This window comes from Panthera tigris, chromosome E1 (genome assembly GCF_018350195.1).
Source record: "Panthera tigris isolate Pti1 chromosome E1, P.tigris_Pti1_mat1.1, whole genome shotgun sequence".
NCBI classification, from domain to species: Eukaryota; Metazoa; Chordata; class Mammalia; order Carnivora; family Felidae; genus Panthera; species Panthera tigris.
The window spans coordinates 23072921-23091188 of NC_056673.1; the positions used below are offsets into that span (position 1 = coordinate 23072921).

The window sequence follows — 18268 nt, forward strand, 5'->3', positions numbered from 1 at the left end:
TCCACTGATGGACCATTAGCCAGCCACGTAAACAAATAGAATGACAAAAATACTTGATGTTTACTATTAAATATTAAAAAGATAGATGCAAAATGTTAAATGTAAATTTGTTTTAAAAGTCCTAGGAAGAGGAGTGCCTGGGTGGCTCAGTTGATTAAGCATCCACCTTTGGCTTGGGTCATGATCTCATGGTTTGTGAATTCAAGCCCCACATGGGGCTCTCTGCTGTTAGCGCAGAGCCTGCTTTGGATCCTCTGTCCTCTGTCTCCCTCTCTCTCTACCCCTCCCCCACCACTACTCTCTCTCTATCTCTTTCTCTCTCAAAAATAAATAAACATTTTTTTAAAATCCTGGGAAGAAAAAAAAAATCAGAAAGAAATAAAACCCTCTGGCCATGCCTGTCTTCTCCGCAGCCCATGTCCATGGAATGTCTCTCCTCTACATGACCTGCTTCTCTCTGGGAAAGAGGAATGATTTTGACATTATATAAGGAGAGGAACACTAGCTGTTGGTGTCACCATAATTGTCAACAAATCTGGGACAGATCTGGAGAGAAAGAAGAAAAACTGCAGGACCAGTGTGATATCTACCCTCAGCATAAGGGAGAAGCAATTAAGAGTCTGAGAAAAGTGAGTCAACTTCTTCCACCCTCTGAGGGGCCCAGTGGGAAGTTGATGGAGAGATGTCACTGCTCAGAGCTGCTGAGTGGGACACAAAAGGAACCAAGGAAGCAAGGCATTTCTTGTTTGCCTTGAATTTTTGTTTTGAATCTCTGTCTTATTCTCAGTCTCTAGCTCCCTCTTGAGGGAGTATAGCTATTGGAACCATGAGCTCTTTCTCCACCTCTTTTGGGGAAACTTCATCTGGTCTACAGAAATATTTCCCAGAAGACCTCATCCTCTTCTTTTTTTTTTTAATATTTATTTATTTTTGAGAGAGATAGAGAGACAAAGTGCAAGCTGCAAGTGGGGGAGGGGCAGAGAGTTAGGGAGACACAGAATTTGAAGCAGGCTGCAGGCTCTGAGCTGTTAGCACAGAGCCTGATGCAGGGCTTGAACCCATGAACCGTGAGATCATGACCTGAGCTGAAGTCTGGTGCTTAACCGACTGAGTCATCCAGGTGCCCCCAGACCTCATCTTCTGTAAGTCAGCAAAGGGTGGAGTTTCTTGGGAGAACTGAGGGAAATCTGCCACTAGACCTGGCATCTGCATCTTGTTAGAGACTGAGCTAAGCCTCAATTTTCCCAGCTACAAATGGGTTCTAACCTTCCTCTGCCTCTTGGATCCAGATACAGGATAGATAAAACCCCTTGGGAAACACCCTAGAACATTTTGAAACCTTTTGTGATGTTCTTTGCTTTCATTTAGGGACTCCAGCTATAGGACTTAAGTGCTATGGTTTAGACATCTGTCCAGACCATTGGGACATAACCCTAATAGCAAAAAGGGTAAGGGTTGAGAGTCTTATGGTGCAGATAAGACTGTGAGCTGAGGAGATGGTCAATAAGGGCAGCTGTGGAGACTTTAAAGATGTTGGGCACAGAGGAGTGTGGGCAAAGCCAAGATGAGACTGGGCACTTGCTGCTGTCTGTATCCTTTTGGGGTCCAAGCCATGTCCTTGTCCCTTCATAGGCAACTCTGGAGCATGGGAAGCCAGGGGTTGGGGATGGGCAGAGAAGTTGTTGTATGGTGTCATGTTATGAGTCACATATGACATATGTCACTATGAATCACATATGCTAGGGCACCTGGTGTCACATGAAGGCTCAGGGTACACAAGAATAGCTCAGTCACTTGCCTGTTAAACTGACTGTGTGGAAAGGTTTAGGACAGTGACAAGAGGTGAGATGTCGTGTGTTAGAGCTCTATGTGCATGGAGAGATCTACAGATTAATGATTCCTCCCACAGAGCAGATCTGATGCTCAGCCACAGCTCTTCTGACCACACAGACTGACATCTATGGTGATGCTTTAGCATCCTGGGCACACAAGTCACACTTAAACCACACCCTGGGTGGAAAGGACCATGACATCACGTTGATCAGAGCGCTTCTAAGAAAATCATTAACCAATGAAGGGGAAACTAGGAGTTGTCACCAGGGGACCAGGCTTAGCTGGTTCCTTCTACTAAGGGCAGATATGTCTACAAACTGCACCTCTCGCTTTTTGCGTCCACAAAGCAGACATGTCTGATGCTCTTCAGTGGTGCTTTGACTGCACTGATGTAATATATATAATGATATCATGGAGTGTTATGTAGCTTGATCTATATTTGATCCAGGTCCAGATGGACAGAATGGAATCAGGGAAGCCGGGGCCACAGGCACGGCAAGAGTGACAAACCTGCTTTTTCTTCACTGTTTCATTCACCAAGCACTCTCAGATCTCTATAATATACCATCACTGGGTTTGACAACAGGGAGTAAAAATGAACACACATTAGATAATGGGGTATCTATACAGATCAGGAGCCTTAAGTGTCCTTACTTTTCGGCCCTGAAAGTCAACAGCTAGGAAAATATCCTATGGAAATAACTTCACTTATGGAGAAGGTTTTATGGGTTAGATGTTTAGTACAGCTAATTTACAAAATAATTTAAAATTAAAAAACTGGAATCTGTCCAAATGTGCTTCAATAGTGCATGATAATATTAATGCACTGGGCTCATGGTTGAATAAATTAGGCAGCTCTTAAAAAATACTGGAATGATTTGGGAAAGTCTTATGATGTTAAGTATAAATAATAAAAATACAAAATTACATTCATATCATGATTACAACATTGCCCCTCACCTCCCAGACACACAGTAAAAAAAGTAAAGAAACAAGTTAGCAAACTGAATTATCATAAACCTAGAAAAAAATTACACTTGAAAGAAATAAACCAAAATGTTAATAGTGGTTAGGTTTGGGTAATAACATATTTCCTATTTTCCGGGAAAGAAATCTTACTCAAATTATGCCTCAGAATTCACATGTGCCACAGTAAGACAGGAAGAATATATAGGCAAACACCCACATCCTTACTGGCACTTGCCTTGCCATCTACTTAGCTTTCAGAAATAAAATAAGTTTTAATCTTTTCTGTATTTTATATATTTTCAAATTATCTTTTGCTAGGGTGCCTGGCTGGCTCAGTTGGAAGAGCATGCGACTCTTGATCTCGGGGTCATGAGTTCAAACCCCACATTGGGTGTAGAGATTACTTGAAAAATAAAATCTTTAAAATAAAATTATCTCTTGCTACTTTGGGGGTGATCTACAGTTCACATTACAAATCAAGTACAAACACCCAATTTGAATTAAAAACATTAGTAATGTTGCTTTTTCTCTACTCCTATGAGACTCCCTTCTACAAATGTGGAGAAGACTTTGTGCAGACTTGATCTCTGAGCAGCAGCAGCCATTTTGTAACCATGAAGTGATAAGCTCCACCTCCCCCCAAAGAAAAGCCAACAAAATTTGGGGGGAAATAAGAAAAGAGTCCCTGATGATGTCATTAAGCTTCCAGACAAACCCCGGAAATGCCATCTTGACTTTACATTGAGGAAACAGGAAATGTTCTAGGATTTTTGAGGAACAAGGACTTCCTTTGAAAACTTCTTCACTTTCTTGGGGCACCTGGATGGCTCAGTTGGTTAAGCATCTGACTTTGGCTCAGGTCATGTTCTCATGGTTCATGGGTTTGAGCCCTGTGTCGGGGTCTGTGCTGACGGCTCAGAGTCTGGAGCCTGCTTCCAATTCTGTGTCTCCCTCTCTCTCTCTGTTCATCCCCCACTCACACTGTCTCTCTCTCTCTCTCTCTCAAAAATGAACATTAAGAAAGAAAATGTCTTCAATTTCTCAGTTACAAGAGATGAATACGCCACCGCCGATTTAATTGTAGGTCCCTTTTATTTTCACTTTTTTGCTTTTAGGGTCCTTTTTAAAATTGTTACAAATAAGCTGTGACAAACACCATTATGCACACAATGTTCTTCATCTTTGTGTTTATATCTGTAGGATAGATACTGGCAGAGTACTTTGCTGGTCAAAGGGTAACAACAGTTTAAGGCTCATCATTCACTTAGCCCCCCAGTTAGCCCAACTGACCCAGGGACCAGCTGTTTTGTGTGAGCCTCAGCCTTTTGATAGTGATGCTGTGAGCTACAAATACCTGGGGTAGGTACTGCTTGTGGTGAGCCCCTCAGACATTTCCCCGACTGGAGCCAATGTTGTGACTGGATCAGCCCTTATGGTTCTTACGATTGTAACAACCACAGGGAAATTTTAAAATACAAGGTTTATTACTCATAGGGGTACACGGCATGTCTGACGGTCACCCAGTGAAGTTACTGGTAGAGAGAATAGAGTGTAGACCTGGTGTTCTGCTTCTTTTGGCGTTAGGGGTGGGATGCCTGGGGCTTTGTGGGTTCACTATTGGTAAATGTAAAACATAAGAGCAGGAATTAGAGTGCAGGAAGGGAAAAGCAGAGTGGCTCAAGTGGCCAGTGATATAGGTTACTCAGGCCTCTCTGAAGGGAGAAATTTATGGACGGGGCAGCCTGGCTCTTTATCTAGTGGTGTCACAGGCAGTGAGTCTTTGAAATGGGTGCCTCAGCAATCAAAAGCTTACATTACAATCAAAAGAACACTTAGGTTACCATCAAAAGAGCTAATTGCCAGGCACTTATACTACCTGATATTGCAGAGATTTGTACACGTTTGATGATCCAGCCAAAGTCTGAAAGGCCAGCCTCAATTTTGCCCCTTGGTAGCTGAGGCTTCCCCAATTCTGCTTGTCTCCACCTGGGGTGTGTTTTAGCATGGAGTGTGTTTTTCAAGACTCCATGGCGTTGTCACCTGTGTCACATCGATGCCATTTGAACAGCTGGGGTGCATATCAGAAGGCCCTTTGGGTGAAATGCTTGATGGATGGATCTGCTCTTGTGAGAAGGCGCCAGCTAACTGGGTCACACCAGCATCACACCTCCTCTCACTGTGAGAACCATTTCCTCCTCAAGTAGGCAACCAAACCGTTGTTGCAAATAACCTGAACCTTTGTGGCCACCCAGAGCTCTCCTGGCTTTATGCAACTCACGCATGACACCAACACCAACGATTTAAAATCCACCCCACCCACCTTGGTTTCCTCAACTTTCTATCTTTTAATGCCCTGAGGCTGCTTATAAAGAGAAGACATGGCTTAGACCCCAGAAGGAGGCAGTGGCTGCAAGTCCCCAGTGTCAGCTCTGCTTGGCTACTGCTTGATCTCACACTCTGCTGCCCAGCGACATGGAGGTCCCCAAGGCTGCCCTGGCTGTCCTGCTTCTCACCGCGACACTCTGTTCCCAGACCTGCTCTTCCTTTTGTGAGTCTGGCTTCCCTTCTCCCTCTTGCCCTGCCCTCCTGCTATCTGCCTGTGGCTTGGACCACAAGGCCAAAGTCTTGTGGCTTAGCTGCTCCAAGTAGAGAACTTCAGAAAGATCTCAGAGACTATTTCCTGAGGATTTTCTTTCCCATGAGGTTTTAGCAATTCTGTTGTCCAGCTCTGGGAGAGAGTGGGAGGAAGTCCCTTTCTAAGGGTAGGAAAATGGACGCCCAACTGGGATTTCGACAAGAGGTAGAATCTGTGTCCAACTGGCTCCCAGGGGTGTGGCCTTGGCTCTCCTCATGAATTCCAGATGCAACTACCCAGGGAGAGGCAGAAAAGGAGTAGTTTGTTTAGAAAACTCAATTCCCTACAGAGAGACAGAGAGACCCCCAAGCCAAGATAGACACTGAAAGAGAGACACAGAAATAAAAATGTCCAGGAAAAGATCTCTTCCTTCTGGACTCTTTGTACCCACATTGCCACTCCAGAGAAATACTGTCTTCTTCCAGTTCTTCCTGACCCTCAGGGAGTGGCTGGCTTGTCCTTTCTTCTGAAGAGTGACTTAGGGTCTTTCTGTTCTGTCTCTCTCAGTTGGTGCCGACACCCCCACCTCCTGCTGCTTCGTCTATATCTCCCGGCAGATTCCACGCAAATTTGTGGTCGACTATTATGAGACCAGCAGCCAATGCTCCAAGCCCGGTGTCATGTAAGGCCCAGTCTTCCTGCTCAGCCTAAGGAAGGAGATGGGAGGTCTGGGGTGAGGCACCCCTTGAAGGACTCAGCCTTCTGAGACCCATCAGAGCACAGTATGCCAAGGGAGGCCACTGCCATGTTTTCTCACCTGGTCTGGTGCCTGTAGGGAGTCCTGGAAGACCTGTCCCTGGACAGAGGGAAGAGAGAGTTGAGGTGACAGTAAGAGGTTGGCTTTCTGAGTGGACTCCCACTGGAGACCTAGAGAAGGTCATGATCCCCAAGATTGAGGGCACATTTTGTGAGCATATAGATAGACCCTGAGAGGTCTGAGGCAGAGGAGGATGGAGGGGTCACAGTGGATCCAGGATTCCCCTGCTAGATTCTTCAGTATGTAATCCTTCCACCCTTCTCCACAGCTTCCAAACCAAAAGAGGCCGGGAGATCTGTGCTGACCCCAGGGAGGCCTGGGTCCAGGAATACATCACCAACCTGGAGCTGAATGCCTGAGTGGCCTAGAAGCTACAAGAAAGGTGTTACATCTATGTGCAGACTGGGGGACAGTCACCTGAGCCAAGGCAATGACCTTGGAACTCTGGAGGCACCTCTCTCCTATGGGTCACACCCCCACCCCCAGCCACACGCTACAGCCCTTTTTAACTTTAATTTTAGTTTTTGTATCTTATTTAACTTTTGTAATTTATTTCCATTGTTGAATTGTGTGATGTAATAAATATTTCTGCTGACATCTCACAACATTCTCTCCACCTCCCCACGACCCTCCCTTTTCTGTTCTCACACTCAATATGTGGATCAGTCAGCAGGATTGGCACTGTCTTGTAGCTGTTGTATCATATATATCAAACAACAAATGTTTACGGGGTGGTTTTGCCCAGCACGGCTCTTCAAAATATTGAAGGTCCTTATATAAAAGGTAAACCAGCATTTTCCTTGTGATGACTCCATTGATTGTGGTTTCCCAACTAATCAGAGCCACAGGTTGAGAAGAATACTGGGAGTGGGGGGAGTTTCGAGACCTCTGAAGAGGGACAGAAACCACAAGAAAGGGACAGTGTACCAATACTGTGGTGCCAGACACTTCCTGGAGATACTTTCCTGGAAAGTTGAAACTGACTCATTGTTTTATCACCAAATCATAATTGATGCAATCTAGGAAATCTTTCTACTTAAATGAATACCAAGATGACGCACACTGTGGTATATATTAGTGCATGTGAGTTCATTTTCATAAGTGAAGCTTTCTTCAGAATGATGGTTGATGTCCATTGAGGGCTTAGCAAGTGCTGGGGGATTGGGAGCCTATGTCAGTGACACTCTGGCAAACCTGCCTGCAAGGACTACCTACCTGCCAGCTGGCTGAGAGCCCTGATCAGCTTCTCTGTTGTTCCACGCTCTACTTTCTGGGAGAATATCTCCATAGCCATATCTGAGGGGAGGCTTGGTGGCTACAGTGATCAGAATTATAAATAAAACTACAGAATGAATAATTTTTTAGTGTATGTCCCATGCAACCAATATTTGGGATATACTTATAAAAATTATTCATTGTATATCTGAAATTCAAATTTACCTAGGGATCTTGTGTTTTATCTGGGAACCCCACTTAGGGTGAATACTTTTATAGAGGCTGTCTATTTCTTGCTGGATATAGATGCCTAAGGGTTGGATTAAGTTCAAAGCAGTGCTTTTCAACCTTGATTTCATGTTGGAATCACTGGGGAAGGCTTTCTAAAACTGCAGTGTTATGAGTTTAGTTCAGGTTTAGTTAGGTGAGGCTGGGCATCAGTGATTTTAAAACTCCCCTGGTGATGTTAACACACAGTCAGTTTGAGAACCACTGTTGGGGTGTAGTCACCAGCTGTTTGAGCCAGCCTTTGGGGTTTCAGAGTCAATATGGCTCCTTTCTAATTTTTCAAGGCTTCTGATCTGGTTTGGGTCACTTCCACTGGATGGTTATTTGGATGCAGAGAATCTGTCAGTCAAGGTCACTGCTAGAAGTGGGTTCAGAATGCCCCTCTTGCAGCACAGCGCTAGTCTTCCCTTTTAGAGACACACCCTCTCCCCTGTGTCACTGACTTCTATCTCCACATTGCCCTCTGCTGCTGAAACAGTGCCATCCATGGGTATGACCAACTCCCTGCCTCTGGCTGCATCCTAGCTCTTTCTTCATGAAGAATATGATTGTTCATTTTGTCCACAAGATAAATATTTAAAAGGAGGAGGGGTTCTGCAAAGAGGATGGATCTGACTGTTTCTGGGCCCTACTTTTTCATCCTTCCTAATCTCCCATCTTCCCATTTCTGCTTATACTAACATCACCTTCCAGTGGAGAACTCTGCTTTTCTAGTCGGCAAGCTCCAGGTCACTGGTGTGCAATCAGCTTGGTGTGCAGCAGCAAGCAAAAAAAGGGCTTCTCTTAAGGAAACTATTTTTTCCCCCTCTCTGCTATCAGACACACCAATTTCAAAGTGAGCAAATCTCTTTCTCAATGGACTTTACTGATTTATGTAATAGTCAGTCTCCAACATCCTGAATTTTCCTGTTTGATGCAACCATACTAAGAAGATGGACATACTAAGAATACATAATAGGCCATGGGGGTAACCAGCTGGAGGTGTCCTCACTGACTTCGACCTCAGCTTCTTCCCTCAGCCAATTATACGTTCGTTGTGGGGTGTGTGCTACTTATGGCACTGCACCAGTTAGGGATACTTTGAGTTATAGTATCAGAGAGGCTGACTCAATCTGACCTAAGGGATAAAGGGAACCTGTTAGCTCACGTAACTGAAGCTTCAAGAAGTAGATTAGCTTCAGGAAAACTTGATCCAAAGCTTTGGATACTTGGTCCTCAAGTATGATGATTAACCATGTTTCTTTCTGCATTTGTGATTTCCCTTCAATTTTAGAGCTTCATCTTAGGATAAAGCTGTAAACTGAATCACTTTGCTTGTAGGCACTTTCAGGTTTTACAAATTACCCCCGTGAAACCCCTTCATTGGGCTTTGAGAGGAGGAAAGGGGATGACCTTACCTTCACAAAGGTGGAACCCACTAGGCTAGCCATTCTATTTCCTTTCTGTCTCCCCTGAGAGTTAGCAAATGACATTATTCATCAGGGAACTATGCACACAGAGGACCCCTGAAAGAGAGAGACAGAGACAGAGAGAGAAAGAGAGAAGGGGAAATAGGAGGGGGAAAAGAAAGAAGTATTGGGAGCAGCTGTGTTTCTACCACATGGACTGAGTTTCCCACTGGATTCCTAGAAATAAGATAGCTAGATTAAAGAGTATGTACATTTAAACATTTGGTAGGAACTGTGCCATTGCTCTTTGAAAACCCTATAAAAAATTCCACTTTTTGATACAAAAAAAATAGATCATTTAAAACAAAATGAAGCAAGTATGCCTTATCAAAAAAATTAATATATGCTTGCATTTCTCGTGTGTATGTTGAATTTCTCCCTCTTAAATTTTACAACAGAGACCATGGCTGAGTCTACCTTTCTTATACTTAAAAACATCATCTAGGCCAGAAGTCAGCAAACTTTGTTTACAAAGGGTAGATAGTAAATGTTTATGGTTTTGCAGGCATACAGTCTCTATTGCAAGCATCAACCCTGCCACAGTAGTGGAAAAGCAGCCACAGACACTATGTGATAGAATAAAACTTTATTTACAGAGACAGGCATCGTGATGGATTTGTTCTGAGGACTATAGCTTGCTAACACTAATCTACATAATCTAAATAATTTGGCATTCACAATAGAAGTCTTGTTGTGTATATTGGTTGATTATTTTTTTCCATCTCTAATGTTAGCCACTGCTTTTGTAGAGCATGGATTCTAGGAAACTTATATCCAGGTAACATATCTATTACTATATGCACTTTATTAAGAAAAGAGTGGTAAATCATTGTTGATGAATTCACTGGTTTTTGGTCCTCTGTCTGCATGTAAAATCACTTGAAGTTTCACTAAAAGTATGGATCTGTAGATCCAAACCCAAGGAATTCTACTGTGAGCATTTTTTAAACTTAAAAAAAAATTTAAGAATGTGTATGTACTTTTGAGAGAGACAGAGAGACAGAGAGACAGAGAGACAGAGAGACAGAGAGACAGAGGTGAGTGGGAAAGGGGCAGAGAGAGAGAGGGAGACATAGAATCTGAAGCAGGCTCCTGGCTCTGAGCTGTCAGCACAGAGCCCGACACGGGGCTCAAACCCACGAACCACGAGATCATGACCTGAACTGAAGTGGGATGCTTACCTGACTGTCACCCAGGTGCCCCCTATTGTGAACAGTTTAAACAACCATCCCTGGTGGTTCTGGGATGCTCTGAGAAATGCTGGCACAGGTTTGCATCTTAGTTATTTATTAGCTGAATGACCATGGCCAAGTTGTTTTAACTCTCTGAGCTGACATTTCCTCTTCTGTCAAATGGAAACCTTGGTGAAATTGTTAGGATTTATAGGACAGTGCATAATTCTTAAGAAATCTTGGTTCATGAGAAAAATAAACTTAAATACATGAATTTTTATTAAGAATGAATATACTTAGTACATATACATTATGTGCTAGGTGCATAATATTTTATAGAATAATCATTTTTTTCTAACATAATGTTTTATTTTTAACTTTCAGGAATATGTAGATACTGGTATAATTGTCATTTCCTTCCTGCTGTGTTCTCCTCTTCAGATTTTCCTACTCTTTGCCCCCATAATTTTTCCAACCAGAGAGCCTTTGTCACAAAACAAAACCAATAGAATCACCCGAAAGTCTGGTTTGCTTTTAAGAAATTCCATTATTTCACACGGCTGAACACAGAAGTGGTAAATAACATTCTATAAATATTTGTTGGTTGATGGTTTTGAAACAGTTTCCCCCTTGAAAAAGCTAAACATAAGCACTCACCTATACCCTATGTGTCAACCACTGTGTGATTGGAGGTGGGGTGTGTGTGTGTGTGTGTGTGTGTGTGTGAAAGAATATGGCAGGATCTCTCCCTGCAGGTGGCCAAGAATGCATGGAAACACATTACAAAAATCAGTCTAAATAAATTTAAGTTGACATCAAGAAGAGGCCCAGAACCAGCACTTAGCACAGTAGCTTCAGGAGTTGAAGGAACATTCCCTGGGCTCAGGTCCCTGCTACCTAATCTGCCCACAGATGTAACCAGTTTCTTGTTGCTTCCAGGTCACTCAGGGTTCAGTGCCAAGGTCAATGATGTACTTGGCACTAGGACTTGATGGAGCTAGCACCAACCTCTGGCCTCTTTGGCTGGGAAGCTGTGAAGAAGGATAGAATTATAAAAATTGAGGAATCAGCAGGAGATTTCCTGATCCCTCATTGATCCCGCTGACCCCTGCTCTGTGTTGGGAAGCTGAGAGTCTGCCTACTTTCTTGGGACTATTTCCCCAATCTCAGATTCCTAGACCTTTCCCCAATGACTTAGGGGGTCTCCTCAGGAATTCTCTCCCCTATCATTTCCTACTCTTTCTTCTCTGACTAGGGCAGTTCTTCCCTGGCTCCCAGGTCCCAGGCCAGATTAGAGAACACTCCCGTGGCCTCTCCTTGTGTTCTGCCACTGGATAGGACCTCAGAGCTCCGGGTTTCCTAGAATGGAATCTGCTGATGCCTTTGCAGGCTGTTTCTTATGCAAAGTACTACTGGCTCCATTCCTGCATGTCCTGCCTCTCCCCATGGGCAAGAGGACCAGCCCTTATGTGGCTCTGGCTACTGGTCTCATAATAGTCACCTATCATTTTGGTAGGGATCTGCCAGGGGACATAGAAAAACAGCAGATGCTTGAGGGACTTTGACTACTCTGAGGAAAGGAGCAGCCTGAGCCCGAGTCATTTTTCATTGGAATAAGTGAGCCATCTCCTTCTGCCCAATGATAAAGTCAGAAGAAAAAAGATGAAGCTAGCATTGTTCAATAGTAAGAATCCTCTCTCTCTCTTTTCTGAGGTTTCATCTTGTTCTTTAATTTGGAACATGTTCTTCTGTTTCCTTACTTTGCTTGACTCTGTGTTTGTTTCTACGTATTAGATGAAACAGCCACCTCTCTGAGTCTTGAGGAAATGGCCTCATGTAAGAGAGGAAACATCACCCAACCTCGCCCCAGCTCTTGGTATCTCTTGAAACTTTGTGAGTCTCCAAGCATCCAGTTTTATTTTTGATAGCTCTTGGTTGCTGAAGGCATGCCAAGACCTGTCAGTGTCCCAAAGGAGAAAATCCCTGTAAGCCCCTAGGTTTTTTTGTTTGCTTTTTTTTTGCAGACATAATTCCCTTATAATTAATACTTCCTAGAAAATGGAGTTTGATGTTACTTACAATTATGTCAACATTCATAGAAGCTGAACATCACAGGCATATGGGTGGGTGTACTATCATCACAAAATGCCTCTACTTCCCAAGTAGTTTTAAATTTTAGCTATGGAGGCCAGTTATCTCAGGCCAAAGTACCAGGGCAAAGAAACAGGGTTTTACAGAGAGAGGGTGTGTGTGTCTGTCGCTGTTTGTGCAGTACCCTGAGTGTGGTAACCTCCTCTCCCCAATTGGTAGTCTCTGATGCTATAGTCCCATGAGACCAGAAATGCACCACAAAAACTGGGATGCCAGTGTGCTGCTGTGGAGCCAGGTAAAGGGAGAGGGCAAAAATGGTGCCTCCATCTGGGAGGATATCCTGATAGACCCTGCAGTCTGGGTGCTTTGCTGGGTTTTCCAGTTTGCTCAACACTTTGGGTCTGGTGGATTCGAGGCCTGTTGGTTTTCAAAGCCAGGTGTTTGAGGCTCATCTCTCTGGTGCAGGTCTTAACAGTTGGGGTGCCTGATGTGGAGTAGGGTCCCTTAGCTCCTCAGGGAGAAGCTCCTGACTGAGCATCACCGTGCAGGGGTGGGAAGCGGGTGAGGGGTGGGAAGTTTATTGTGAGATCATGTCTCAGTCTCTCCAACCCACCTCCATGTGACTTTTCTCATTTGCCCATGTAACATGGCTGCTTAGCTAGTTTTCTGGTCTTTTTAGAGGAAATTGTCCCCTGTGTAGCTGAACACTCGGTGTATCTATGGGAGGAGGTGAGTTCAGGATTTTCTTGTGGTGCCATCTTGGACTGACAGACTCCTCTACCAACTGTTTTTCCTCTAGTCTGAGGTTTGGTCTCTATCTCTCTCTGCAACTAATGGAACAGTCTGCCACTTGTTCCAGTTTTATTGGGGAAACTTAACCTTGCTGGAAGAGATTTTTCCAACAAAAGACTGTCTTTGTAAATCACCTATAAGGAAGTACTGGGATGAGTTTGTTACTCAATTGATCACTGGGAAGCAATTGAAGCTGGATTCTGCCTCCTGTTGAAAACCCACTCAGTCTTCCTCTTCCCAAAACAAGACAAGTCCCCATCCTGCCCTCCAGGTACATAGACTAGGATGCTAAAACTCCTTTGGAAAGAAGAGCTGCCTGAATAGATAGCCCAGGGCATTTTGAAAACTCCTTGGGAAATTTTCTATTTTGCTTGGGTACTGCTATCCATAGGACTTTGGCGATATGGTCTGACCCCAGCAGAGAGAAGGACTGCAATAGGAAATAGCAGCAGGAGGGTCATGAAAGGCAGGCTGGGAACAGAGGGCCATGGTGAGGAGGACAGAGGGGGCCCAAGAATGTGGGCCAGAACAAGGCTGTCTGTTGCCAGCCTTCTTCTGGAGTCCCCCCCACCCCACTGCCCCCGCCGGGTGAGCTCTGGACCCTGGGGAGATGGAAACTGAGGGTGATGAGAGAGGAAATTTTTAAGCATAGTGATGGCTTATTGAATTGTATATACAAGAGGGGTCTTGGGTAACCACAAGGCTCAGGGTATTTGCAAGAATTGTTTGAGTGCTCAATTGACTGGGGCTGTTTATAGGGAAGTGGTTTCTACAGCAAGAGGAGGTGAGATGCTGGTGTCATCCCAGGACCACACTTAGCTGGGTCCTTCTCACTAGAGCTCTGTAGTCATAGTTTCCCCGGCAGGGCAGAAACTTCTGTGTTACTCCATAGTTGTTCTAAATTGATAGATGTGACATGCAATGATGCCATGAGTCCTGACCAGCACACCCAATTTAAATCATACCCAGGTGGACAGAGCTCCATGAGCAAAACCTGGGCTTCAGGAGCCATTGAACATGTAGGCAGTCTTTCCAACACTGCTCATTCCAGAGATATTCCACAAGGGCCCCTAAATGCACAAGGCAAATGGCATAAAGACATGTTGGATGTGGGCACTGATACACACAAGGAATCTTAAAATGACCTTAACCTTTGACCTTGATAATCTATGTCTAGGAGTCCTTTTCCTATGTAAATGAATTCAAATATGGAAAAATATTTGTACATTAGAACATTTGGTCTCCACCATATTGATAGCAATTCAAATTTGGGCCAAGTTTAAGTCATCTGCAATATGGAAATAATGACAAAAATCATTGCATCTTCACTTGATTTACTGTTAGGAAGGCTTTACAAATAGTGCACTGTCATGGGAAATGCTTATGTTATGATGAGGTAAAAAAAATGCAAATTGGCTTATTTTCATCAGGACCCATTCAGTGTGTTGGGATGTGGTCAATCCCATATGATATTTTTTGGGAATGCTGTTTCCAGGAAGGAAGGGAAATAGAAGAAGTAAGTATGAGGTGTCCCCTATCATCTATGCCTTTGTCCATCCAATATTAAATGATTCTCTTCTCTTCCTCACTATGGGCAAGCTCAGTAATGGTGGCTCATTTTTCTGAGAGTTCTCTTCTTTTCCTCATCCCCAGTCTGCTGTTTATATGAAGCAGCATGGGTGGTGCTTGTGGTAGGGCCCGCTCTACCCCACTTAGTATGTCCTGGAGTGGACATGCAGCATGGGTTTTTGGTGGTTGGTTTTGTACCCTGAAGAGCTTAATGCTCTTTAGCCTCCCATTTGAGGAATGGTCATTTATAAGGCAACAGGAAGCACACAAGTCAGTGTCTTCTTAAAAGTAAACTAATTCATGGGGCGCCTGAGTGTCTCAGTCAGCTAGGTGCCTGACTGTTGATTTCGGCTCAGGTCATAATCTCATGGTTCATGGGATTGAGCCCTGCATCCTACTCTGCACTGACAGCACAGGGCCTTCTTGGGATTCTCTCTCTCCTTCTCTCTCTGCCGCTCCCATGCTCTCTCTGTCTTGCTCTCAAAAATAAATAAATAAACTTAAAAAAATAAAATAATGCAGGAAGGTAGAAGATAACAGTTCCTAACCCAGAAAGCAAAGGATATAAAGCCCTCATCACATATAAAGTGTTAGCGCCTTTCATATATCAGGAAAAAAGTGCACTGGAAAAAGGCAAACATATTACAGCGAACACATGTTTTTTTCTGACCAGCATCTATTTTACAACCCTCCTGATAGAAACCCACTTTACCTTCTTGTCTATAACGCCAGACTTTAAGATTACATGACATTCATCTAACTCACAGATCCAGTTATGTGCCTTGATTAGCTTAAGCAAATCAATGGAACACATCCCCATGGCCACAGAGACTGGTTAGAAATTGTGTTTCTGATGTGAGGGTCAATCAAATCCGAAACAACTTAGGGATTTTCTTCAATGGGGACCGAACCTCTCTTCCCTGTGGACAATGAGCAAGGATTCATGTAACGCTGGAAGCTACTGGCAGCCATCCTGGGACTCTGACATGGATGAGAGATCAGAGAAGAAAATAGGACGGTGGGAGGCCACAGGGCTGCTTATATGCAGCCTTGCCTGGAGCCAGTACCCTTCAGTCTTGGGTCCATAAGCCTCATTTATTCAAGCCTCTTTAAATTAGGTTTGTTTGCTTGTTTTCCTCCTTCAAACTACCAGCACTTCAGAAATGCAGAGACCTGTGTCTATGCAGAGGTAGAGGGTCTGTTAAAAGTAACAGCTCCCAACTGAAGTGTGGGATTGACTAAACTGAGGTAGGAATTTGCCAAGGACCTCGTTAAGTGGAAGTGGTTTTTAAACCTTGTGTGCATGGGAATTATCTGGAGCCTTGTGAAAACAGATTGCTGGGCTCCACCCCCTACAGACAGGAGAGGGAAGTGCTCAGGATTTGAATAAAAAAAATATTTTTATTTATTTTTGAGAGCACACAAGTGGGGGAAGGGCAGAGAGAAGGGTACAGAGGATCTGAAGTGGGCTCTGTGCTTATAGCAATGACCTCGATGTGGGGCTCAAACTCACGAATCGCGAGATCATGACCTGAGTCAAAGTCACACACTCAACTGACTGAGCCACCCAGGTGCTCCAGAATTTGCATTTTTAATATTTTCCCAAACTGATATTCATGCTGTTGTCTGGGCACCACCATTTGAGAATCATCCTTACATGGCTGAACAGAGCACTATCATCTCTTGGTGCTAAGGCTCTGTGCCACCTACGAAGTTTGCAACATTAAGGAATTTGATAGGAAAGGGTTAAATATTGAACTATAATAGCTACTTCTTGCATCCATCAGTGAACTCCCTTGAGAGTTTAGGCTACATTGAAATCACCTTATCTGAAATCAGAAAAGGACAAAATTCAGCTTTGCTAGAAAAGCTTTTCCAACCTGATGACTGAGAGCCAATAATCTGGAATCTCTAAGTGCTAGAAATGCAGAGTTTTCTACTTAAAGCTAAAGTTGGTGCAAGCAGAGGCAGGGAGATGAGAAACAGAATAGGAAAGAACCTATTTCTGCACCTCTAACTCCCCTTCCCCACCTTCTTCTATGAAATATTTCTCCTCCTTACTTAAGGAAGACAGTCTGCTCTATGTGAAGGTACAGGGAAGATGTGGCTTGGGGTGAGGCATCAGCTATCTGTCACTTCCCCACATTGCCCCACCTCTGCCGGGGCCAGAGGTGTCACAGTGACTGCAGTACTGAGGCCTGTGCTATGAAGCACACATTCCCACCCTCAGTTAACATGCAAAAATATCACTGGACAAGCTCTCTGCTTCTGGTTATCCAACCCATGGAATTGATCAGAAGCAGAGAGATCAGAAACCTACCATCATTAGAAGGGTGTTACATCATCAAGGAAACCACAAGACCAGCCAGAAATGACCGTTGATTGCTCAACCCCTAAGGCAACCCCAGGCTCGTAGCTCACACTGACAGGAATAGGCAGTCCTCAGAAAAGGGTTCCTCCCCAGTGCACTTCTCAGATGAGTCCAGGGAAGTCAACCTAAGAGGCTGACCAAGGATCTCAGTCACATCTCAGTCTCTGAAATGCCCCATAAGCTGGTTAACAATGCAATTGCCATTCTTCTTCCCGCCCGGCCCCCCATGGGGGTCATTGTTCTGTTTACTCTGTTCACAAAATTTGTATTTAAGGCAATGTTGGACATGGTTAAGCTTTTCATTTGGCTTTGGGTCTCTGGACCTGAAGAAATCATTCAGTGTAAATAAGCAGATATTGTTTGTCTCAGGATGCTGGGACACCAATAGAGAAGAAACGGTGATAGCTTCATCGCTTCTTTGGGAACAAAGTCTCTCATTATGATAGTACTTCACACTTGTTATGGGTGTCGGTGGTAATGGTGTTACAGGAACAGGGCCCCTCATGGTGGAAGGGGATTGTAAGACGTTGCCTGAGAGGAGCTTTGTGTGTGGTATGAGAGCTTTGTGTGTGGTATTGTATTTGGTATGAAAGTCTTGGGCAAAGGACTTGTTGGTTGCATTGCCCTCATTATATAAAAGCCATTATGGCATCAAAACTGTTATGACTTGTCACCATGAGCTCTATCTTCTCTGTGGCAACTCAGAATCACCAGCAAGTTATTCCAATGGACAGAATATTACCTATCAAAGAATAGGGTCAAAAGAGGCAGGAGAGGTAAGCAATGCATACTCACTGAAAAATAAAAGGGAAGGGCAGAAAATAAAAAGGAGAAGTGTCCATTCTTAAAAACTAAATAATCTTCATTTCCTCTAAGAAACCACAGTTAGCTACTTGACATGTAGCTTTCCAAATATTTGCCGTCATAAATACGTATGTATATATTACTTAAAATTTTTTTAATGTTTATTATTTTTGAGAGAGAGAGAGAGAGAGAGCACAAGCAGGGGAAGGACAGAGAGAGAGGGACAGACAGAATTTGAAGCAGATTCCAGGCTCTGAGCTGTCAGCACAGAGCCCGATGCAGGGCTTGGACTCGCGAGCTGTGAGATCATGACCTGAGCTGAAG

The 18268-nt window shown here is 43.9% G+C and overlaps 1 protein-coding gene across 1 annotated transcript; it reads left to right on the plus strand.

Annotated features, from left to right (window-relative positions):
- Positions 1 to 437: 437 nt before the first annotated feature.
- Positions 438 to 7007, plus strand: LOC102959458 (C-C motif chemokine 3-like). Its single transcript, XM_007096040.3, has 4 exons — positions 438 to 629; positions 5161 to 5350; positions 5945 to 6059; positions 6463 to 7007. The coding sequence occupies exons 2-4, from the start codon at positions 5275 to 5277 to the stop codon at positions 6551 to 6553; spliced, it is 282 nt and encodes a 93-aa protein (XP_007096102.1). The 5' UTR covers positions 438 to 629; positions 5161 to 5274; the 3' UTR covers positions 6554 to 7007.
- The last annotated feature ends 11261 nt before the right edge of the window (positions 7008 to 18268 follow it).